Source organism: Gossypium hirsutum, chromosome D12 (genome assembly GCF_007990345.1).
Source record: "Gossypium hirsutum isolate 1008001.06 chromosome D12, Gossypium_hirsutum_v2.1, whole genome shotgun sequence".
Lineage (NCBI taxonomy): Eukaryota > Viridiplantae > Streptophyta > Magnoliopsida > Malvales > Malvaceae > Gossypium > Gossypium hirsutum.
The window spans coordinates 559,602-569,042 of NC_053448.1; the positions used below are offsets into that span (position 1 = coordinate 559,602).

Genomic DNA, 9,441 nt, shown 5'->3' on the forward strand with positions numbered 1-9,441 from the left:
GTACCCCGTTTTTATGCATGGGGAACGGGCCCCTCTTTCTTTTTCTTTTCTAGTTTTAGTATTCTTTTTTGCTCCTTAATTTCCAGCATGAAAGTGTCTTACTGCTACTATATATTTTGATTTTGACGATGATTTATCAATACTTTATCACTTTAATTCACCAACATGTCTGAATTAATGTGTTATGTGAAGTAGCTATCTAAGGCAGAGGACAGCTACTGAAAGTAAGCGCCAAAGAGAGCTCTTTCTTTGTCAATATCCTTCAACACACCTTAGGCTTTATATAAAAGCTATATAGTTACCATCATTTCATTTTCCCAACATTTGGCTTTCCCTTTCAACATTTGGGTCACTAAATTTGAAATTGATAGGGTCACACTCCTAAACTGGTGAAGAACTTTTTCAATATTGTTTTCTTTTTCTTAATTACAAGACTCGAAATCAAAACCTTATTTAAGAGATATTAAACTTGACCTAACAGATACTGGGTTAGATGTGCCATTGCTGCTTTGTCTACCAGCTTTCTGGTACTAAAGATGAATAGTTTTGGGTTACAATTCTTCAAACACCCTAACAAAACACCAAGATTTGGTGCACATGCACTTCACAGTTTCCCAAATTTATGCTTTTAAGCGTTCACCATCAGCAGATTTACAATTAAGATTTCAGGAGAAAGGTTTATTAGTAGGGTGATTTAGATCAAAGTATACTAGTAAGGTTGCAATATAGAAATAAAATTACATAAATTAATGGCTAAATTAAATTTAAATCACCACTTTTACTTGTTGATTTGTGAAAAATGACACACTAAACAATTCTGAGAAAGCTTTTAGAATTGCATAATCAATCTTTTGGGTTGATTTCTAGTTCATGACTAATAGTAAATTCATCCTATTACAACTACACAAACATCTCAAAAGCAAACTCCACGAATTTATTTTCTTTAAATACCAAATATCATAACCTTTTTTGGGTAAATTTTGATAGACTGTGGAACATATTAAGGCCCAGGGATCATGCAGCCCTCAAAGCCTGACAGCCTTTGAGGGGGTACCCCACGTTTCAGAATGCCATTGATATCGTCATCCTTGGAGGAACACAAAGCAAAATGCAAAGGCCAAAAAAGCACGCCTCTGCCTCTGACTCGTACCGCACCCGTTGCTTAAGCATGCTAACTTAGCTTGCTTCATATATCTCTGAGGCCGCCAGGGGAGGTGGGATGGGTTCCCCTCTGCCACGTGATCCACACTTGACGTCATCCACTGAGAGGGACCGTACAATTTGGGTGTTTTTCGACATTGAATTATTGAATGATGCAAAATTGATTTTTTTTGGGCATGAAAATTAACGTGGGGGCAGATGCTGCATGTGGGATACGCATAATCATGCTATGCGTGAAAGCTTGTGTGCATGGGGAAAATTGCCCTTCACTAAAATGCAGCAAACAGGCCAACTTAATGGTCGTTTAACTAAGTAAAAATGTCTGTCTATGTCCGAGCAATAGGGCCACCAGTGCATGAGTGTACGACCAACATGGTTCAATGGTCCCAAACTATCAATGTGCAAAAGCTACTTTTGATGATAGAGCATAACCCAAGTGCATGCTGCAATTGAGATTGCAGCAAGGGGAATGTTATATGTATATTTTTTTTTTACCTGAAAGATCGAACCCAAAGTGAAAACTGCAATGGAGGTTCTTTTGAGACCTGACAAAACTGCATTCCCCCACGCTTGACAACAACATAACACCTTGTGACTCGGTCTTTTATTATTGTCCTAGGGAGACGCCATTCTCATGCAGCAAACCAACCCCTTCCATTACTCAATTGATGCAATCCCACAAATTTAAAGTACCAAAAAAAACAGATTAGAATGAGGTGATGTCATATTAAGCTTGTATTTGTTGCTTGTTAAACAAGTAGTGTCAGTGTTACCAGTGAGCAGTGATGATGCTTGGGGCGTACACCTGGTGTCATGCTTCGTTTATATATATAATGTCCACTTGCAGATCTCTTACACTAACCTTGTTTTTGGCTGTCAATAATAATAATTTGGGGTTTCTGTTTTGAGGGTATAGTCAAACCAACCCTCGTTGTCCACAATGTCCTTAATATACTCGACTCCGGGTTTTAGGTGGCATCTGGGATTTTCACTCGGCCTATGGAAGAAAGGGAAAGGGCATCTTTACAGAAATGTGAGCAGGCAACCGACGAGACGCCTGGTCTTCTTGGGGTCTTACGATGGCCTACTCCAATCACATCTGAGGGAGTAATTTTTTTCATTGGCTAACATCTGGTTGTTGAGAGGGGCAGTCTACATCATCGATGGGGTCTTACGATGGCCTACTCCAATCACATCTGAGGGAGTAATTTTTTTCATTGGCTAACATCTGGTTGTTGAGAGGGGCAGTCTGCATCATCGATTGAATACATGTTTCTGTTTGATGTGATGTGATGTCTATTTGGGTTTCTATGGACCTTACGGTGAGAATCTTAGTTAAATTGAACCGAACATTCTTGGCCCGTATGCAGTGCAGTGCAGTGTTTATTTAAAATCATCTTAGCAGAGCTGGGCTCGTTGGAAGGCTGGAGTTTTTATTTAAACATGGGCCCAAACTCGTAAAACCAAAGATAATTTACATATTAGCTAGGAGGAGGAGGCTTCTTATTCGGGTTTCATCCTCCCTCAAAAACTTACAAACATCTCTAATTACATCATTCTCGCATTAGTTTTTTCCCATTTCACAACATTCACAACTTCAGCATTTACAAAAACTACTCGGTAGCTAAGCTCTCAGCCATGGAGCTCCTCATCTTAACACACACACATAACCCCCTCAAAGCTTAAACCCCACATTTCTCAATCTTTATTCATAATCTCGGCCTCTTTGTTGCCTTGGTCCAGGGAAAAAGAACTCCTCATCTTGGTTACCAAAGATCCTATCCACCTCTTCTTCCTTGCTCTTGAATGCCAGCTCCTTTGCTTCCTTCTCGAATTGCTGAACATAATTCCCCTCCCCTATAGAAAGAAATACCACAATTAGATGAAAAGAAAAACTAAAGGAAGACTGTTGGGGATCACGTGTATTTGTTTTACCTGCAAGAAGGTACCTAACGTTGTTTTCTATGTTGACCTCAAAGCATAGAATCTCTAGATTATTGTTTCTTGAAGCAACTGTGACGAAAGGATGCCCTGCTGGAACAACGAACACCGTGTCGGATCTCAAACGTGAGCTTATCTTTTGATAACGAGACCCACTCTTTCTTCCTCCTGAATCCTCCTGACTGGACTTGGGGGAAACAGGAGGTGATACCATTTCAAAGTATCCTTCACCTTTCACAACAATGGCTATCTTTATTGCCCTTGAGTTGTAGAATGGGGCTGACATACATCCCTGAACATAAAATAACATCATGGTTGGGCCATCCATTACCTGTTACAAATAGTTAAAAGAAGGGGGAATAATTATAAATAACCTTGGTGATGTTGGCATAGGAGACCCTGAGATCGAAGTCTTTAAGGCGCTTGAATTCATCTTCTTCAACTTCAAAGAGCTGACCATATCTGTTACAATGTGAAGGCTCACGCTTTCTGAAGAGGTTGAATGCACTCTTTGATTTTGACTCACTTCCAAATGGCCACAAACCACCGCCTTTGCTGCCTTCCTCATGGCTACTCATGGCCTCGATTTGTTCTCTGGAAGCTTCGAGGAAGGGTCCTTTGCCTTGTTTATCGAAGAACCTCTCCAACTTATCTCTTGAAGTCTGGTTAATTATGGTTTTTAACAATTTTAAGAAATAAGCAAAACTTGGCCACATTCAAACTCAATACATAACGTTAAATACAATACTTTTACCTTGAGAGCAGCTTCAAGGATTTCAGTGCTAAATGTTTCGTAGAACGATTCTGGTTTTGCACCACCAGCACCATAAAATACCTACAGAAAGGAAAGTAAAGCTTAGGGACTATGATTTATGTTTTATAATTGTGGGAAAGAGTGGATTTTTCACCTCGTAATGATCTGGTTGATTGATGGGTTGCAATAACTTGACGATAAACAGTTTCTCGTTGTCATCTCTGTTGATCAAATATAGAGGAGTCCCAGCACGAACATGGATGATGTCTCCAGTTTCAATGTTAAAGCTCTCTCTCTTATCTTCATGGATCAGCGTGAGTGTTCCACGTCCTGTTATGCACAAAATGAAGTACTCAGTCAAAATTTCAAGTTTTCTTCTTTTAATATATAACATTAATATTTGAGAGAAATTAAGATCATATAACCTTGAGTGACAACAAATATGGCGTTAGCATCGAAATGATTTGGGACTACGAATGACTTTGGACTGGCAACAAGGAGGGCCAGTCGATAATTCTCAATGCCACGAAGAATATCCGAGTCGTGTGTGAATTTGGTGAGAAGATCAACTCTTCCTTTCCCTGTCTTGATTGCAGTAGAGAAATGTTTATCTTCAAATACGTAAGGGTTATGCTTTTCCTCTTCTCCTTCGTCTTCTGCATCTTCTTTACTCTGTTTCTTGCCTTCTTCCTCCCACCGGCTCGCATGATCTCTCCGCCATTTCTGTTGGCACCGGAAGAGGCACAGCTGCCGCACCTCTCCCGCTAGTCCCACGCACCGGCTCTGGCACTCACTCAATTCCCCGCCAGGGTGAAATTCGACATCAGGGTCTTGCCCAACTTCTTTAAGAGACTCTCTATCCTTTTTCTCACGGTGGTACTCTTCACATGTCCTCACACACTCTTCCTTTTGTTTTTCATCGTATTGTTGCTGGACTCTGCATTGGTGGGTGCATTGTTTTAGCTCAGGGTCTTGCTTAGCAAAGGCTAAGCAGCCGGCATAGAGAAACACAAGAGACAGGATTAAAATAAGTGTAGAAAGCTTTGATTCGGCAGACATTTTAAAAAGTGTAACTTGGTGCAGAGATTTCAGAGATGGAGATTGGGATTATATATGGTGAATGGATGGGAAAGAGTGGCAAAATGCGTGCATGCATGGAGACGGGTGTCCAGTGTACGTGTCAAGGCCAGTAAATGCTGAAAGGCCGCGTGGTGTCGGCTTGCATGGGATGAAAAAAATGAAGGGACCATTTTGTTTGATGACGCTTTGAGTTCGGAATGGAGCGAGAGATCGCGTTCGCGTGGCATCATAAGGCCTTGAGAACGGAGCCTTCACGTGGGCGCACGGTTATGGCAAAGTACTACCATGTTGGACATGGTAGGAGGCTGCATATCTGGACTTTGATGTTGTCGTTTTATGGATTATAATTTTGTTGATGCAAGATCGAAGTGGTGATTCACGGTGGATCACTCGAAAGGCAGAGAGTTACAGAATCGGAGTATCGGTTGGTAAAGGGAAGATAGCAAAAAGTATCAGAGGAAAGAATGAAATGTCGTGGTTCCGTAAACTTAATTAATCTACTGATAAGTATGTGTTGTCGTGTCAATACAACAAATATATTTTATGTATACGTAGCAGGTATTCTATTTATGTCAAGGGCCTCATGCTCGTGAGATTATAAGCTCGCAAGGTTTTGGCCTCGTTGGCTCACAAAATGATCTTTTTTAATCTAGAGTATTAACCTCGAAAATCAGCTAGATGCAAAGTAGGCTTATGGTAAATTTATTTTGATGTTTTCAAGTTAATTTAGAGTCAATAGGCTTGAGTTTTACAAGCCAACCATTACAAGTACTAATTTTTTCGAGTTCGAACTATTTCAAATTTAGGGTCTGTTTGATTCCCAGTAAAATATTTTCCGTAAAATGATTTCTGGAAAATGTTTTACTTTTCTGTAAAATGATTTACTGGAAAATATTTTCTGGTGTTTGATTGAATCTGTGTAAAATATTTTCTGCTGCTTGACAAATTTTTTAAAAATATTTTTCGGAAAAGTTGTTTTTACATATATTAATATATATTAATAAATTTTTATATTTTAAATTATTTTTACATATATTGCAATAATTTATTTATAATAACACTCAATTATTAAGCTACAATATTAATCGTTATAAATTAAAAAAAACTAATATCAAATAAATTATTTGTAATTGTGTTAAAAAAAAGTATTGAATAATTAAAAAAACAAGTTACTAAAAAATCGATAAACAGAAACAGTTTTCTACCAAAAATGAAGAAAGGAATGAAGAAGGCGATAGAGAGGAGAGCACAGAAAATGTCTTACGGAAATTGAAAGGGTAAGACATTTTCCCTAAAATGTAACCCATTTACCCTTGTTTTGGAGTTCATTTTCCAAATAGAAAATATTTTCCGCCAATCAAACGCTGGAAAAGTTGGAAATGATTTTTCGAAAAATCAATTTCGTCAATCAAACAGACCCTTAAATTATTTCAAATTCAAATTAATTTTGAATTCAAATCAATTCAAATTTAAATTTATCTTTTTTATTATCAAATCCAGTTAAATCGAGTTTAGGGTCAAATTTTGCCGATTCAAGATGCATAGATAACCATTTTTCAACCGTGAGAAACTTAACAAATGCATTATAACGCATAAGGAAGAAAGTGGTGAATGGTTCATGCAAGAAAATATGGCACCATAAATAGCTATACTCTAGTAAACTGTTTAACCTCGGACGTTTAAATACAATCCAAAATATTTAATCGCAAGATCTGCCAACCAAATTAAACGCTAGAAGCAGACCTTGATCAAGAGTATTATTGATGATAGGCAAATGCCCCTGAACCATGGACCATATCTCTATAGCCTCTTTGCCCCATACGTTTGGTGCCTCGAATGAGATTGAACAAGGTTCTTTAAAGGTCAGGCATGCCCACCCCGGTTTTAGGATCGTATGTCTTCTGCAACACAAGATCCATTGGAGTATCCTTGGGACCAGCTGCAACACAGAATAACCGGAATAAGTTATAGGCAGAACTTGAGCGCTGGGGAAATATTTTATATAACAAATTTACATCACTGTGCTGCACTGGTTTCCACTTCCTACACAATTATATATGACATGCTTATGAACAAAAGCCTGTTTCTAAATGATGGTTAAGAAGTACAAATGGACCTGATACCTTACAGGAAGGTAACGTGACCCAACTAAACACAGCAGAAATAACAGACAAGCAATAACAACTATCTTTGAAAAGGAAAACTGCGAAAGAAAGTATCATCTTTCTGGATTTTAATGACATATATGCACACAATGCCAAAAGCCATGTTGTATTCTTCATTTGCACCTGACAATTTAGAACCCATGACAGACTGACAAGCAGTGGTGAAACAGAAGAGAAGCAGAAATTTTCAATTTCAACTCTTCACAGTCTCTGATTGATATATATATATATGTTACCCACTCATTAGGACATATGCACTATCCCTTCAGGTATTCCTTAAAACGAGGGAATTAAACTCAAATCACACAAGACTACCCCCCCCCCCAAAAAAAAACAAAGTGATCAATGGAATTTCTCCCTCAACCATCAACTACATCCAAGCTTTTAAAGAATTGGATTTAAAGAACTGAAATGAGTATACAATGATAACAGCAATAGGCAATGAGCATACAAAAGATACGAGGTAACCAAGTACGCATGTAAAGGAAATTTGGAATATTTACATAGTGTCATTGTTAGAGTATTTACATCAAACATTTAAGGCAAATATTTACAAACACAGAATCATATATATCCAAGTTCCTAGTTTCAATTCCAATTTATAGCCTTCTCTAGAATTGCAACTATGTAGGCAAGCTAGTTGTAGTCATTGTTAAAGCATACCATGTACTGTTGCAAATAGCAAAAAAGCTAAGTTCTAGGTCCTTGAAATTTTACATTTTAGGGTATAGTTTACTGTGTTCTATTAAGAGTCTTTGACCAGTTTTCTAAGTCCTAACTTCCATTGATAGCCTTCTTAGGTGACCACTTATGATACCACTTCATCAATATCACTGAACTGAAAACCGACTAACGATGTTTACAATTTCCATCCTTGTGACACAACAACTAGCTTCACTATCCTATGACCATCTTATTATTATAGACAATGAGCTGAATTTCGAATTCATATAGGCAATGAGCTCTTCCTGATGCAATTCCAAAAATAAGGTAGAAATGCTAGACATATATATATGAAAAAAAGGGGCAAAATTCCACTTAAATTGGGGAAGAACAAAAAGCATAGTGAAGTACCAACTGTAGGTCTTGGAGTAGTCCTTATCTTCAAGATCTCAGGGCGAGGAATTATCGACCCAGAAGCTCCTATACCTCTAGATACTCTCACCTTAGTTCCATCTTCTAGATATTTAACTCCAACCTTACAAGGCTTCCTACAACATTAGTAATCCATCAAAAAAGCTTTCATTTGTTAAAAAATAAAAAATTAAAATATACAATCAGAATTAAAGCCAATACCCAGTAACAGGATCAAGAACTTGAACATTTGAGGCATGAAGTGGAGCCTCAACAGTAAATATACCACCTTCATGACCTGGACCTTGCTTAATGTGCTTTTTTACCTGTAAAATAGGGAAAAAAAACTCACTTTTTTTAATACTTCCTAGTAAAAGAGCAAGACGCGTATCTTAAAATTTGAAGAGAATCTGACCAGATTTTTCCCTTCAACAATTACACGATTCTGAGAGCGAACAACGCGTTTGATAATGCCAGTTTCACCTTTATCTTTGCCCCTGATTATCATTACCTGTTCAATCCATTACAATTATATATATAATTGGTTTCGAATTTATCTTGAATTTAAAAACAAAATGGGAATTCAAAATCAGATGCTTACATTGTCACCCCTAAGAATTTTCCAGTGCCTAATAAGCTTCTCAGCTGCTTTCCAACCCATTTTAATCTTTACCCCCAAAGCTTCAGAAATTCAGAACAAAAACAGATAACTGAAAAATCAAAAACACAAAAAGGTAGGGTAGAGAGTACCTTAGATAACTGAAGCGCGGAGTTTTCGCCAATGATTCGAAAGATCTGGATCGTGCTCCTGCTATATTAGGTTTTAGGGTTTTAGGTTTATACCTTTAAGGATTATGGGGTTTCCGACGGGTTGGGAACTAAAACTCTTTGACAACCCGTTTGGTTTCAGCTTTGGGCTTTTCAAAAGAGTCCACTCTGTTTGTTTGGGGAGGTTCGATAATGGGGATTCCACTGAATCAAGGAATGGTCCTCAAAAAGGTTAGAAACATAAAAGCACAAAGGGTAAAGACCAAGCCCAGAAGATAGAAGCCCAAAGTCTGTGTAAGGAACCCTAAGCCTAGAAGCAACCCGAACGTAATCTGAGAGAGAGTTGCCGCGAACCATCATCGGAGAGAATGGTATGACCACCTGATTGAAGATCGAAACATACCCAGAAACACTTGATCCAAAAAAGTTACTACAACTATAAAACACTGGTAAATCACAAACAGCCCAAAAACAAACCCCTCTTTGTGCTTCAGTCAC

General features: G+C 38.0%; 2 protein-coding genes across 3 annotated transcripts; both read right to left on the reverse strand.

Annotated features, from left to right (window-relative positions):
* Positions 1 to 2,574: 2,574 nt before the first annotated feature.
* On the reverse strand, positions 2,575 to 4,949 carry LOC107930549 (vicilin Pis v 3.0101). The gene is made up of 6 exons (XM_016862219.2): positions 4,282 to 4,949; positions 4,011 to 4,186; positions 3,857 to 3,937; positions 3,477 to 3,764; positions 3,097 to 3,394; positions 2,575 to 3,018 (listed from the first exon to the last, which is right to left on the reverse strand). The coding sequence occupies exons 1-6, from the start codon at positions 4,913 to 4,915 to the stop codon at positions 2,867 to 2,869; spliced, it is 1,629 nt and encodes a 542-aa protein (XP_016717708.1). The 5' UTR covers positions 4,916 to 4,949; the 3' UTR covers positions 2,575 to 2,866.
* A 1,618-nt stretch (positions 4,950 to 6,567) lies between these two features.
* LOC107930539 (50S ribosomal protein L24) lies at positions 6,568 to 9,149 on the reverse strand. 2 transcript variants are annotated; one of them, XM_016862210.2, is made up of 6 exons: positions 8,926 to 9,149; positions 8,777 to 8,842; positions 8,591 to 8,686; positions 8,398 to 8,501; positions 8,176 to 8,312; positions 6,568 to 6,875 (listed from the first exon to the last, which is right to left on the reverse strand). In XM_016862210.2, exons 2-6 carry the CDS (start codon positions 8,834 to 8,836, stop codon positions 6,793 to 6,795), a joined length of 480 nt encoding a protein of 159 aa, XP_016717699.1. In that variant the 5' UTR covers positions 8,837 to 8,842; positions 8,926 to 9,149; the 3' UTR covers positions 6,568 to 6,792. The 2 variants fall into 2 exon arrangements, with proteins under 2 accessions (XP_016717699.1, XP_040964043.1); XM_041108109.1 differs by having other exon boundaries at positions 8,777 to 8,856.
* Between the last annotated feature and the right edge of the window lie 292 nt (positions 9,150 to 9,441).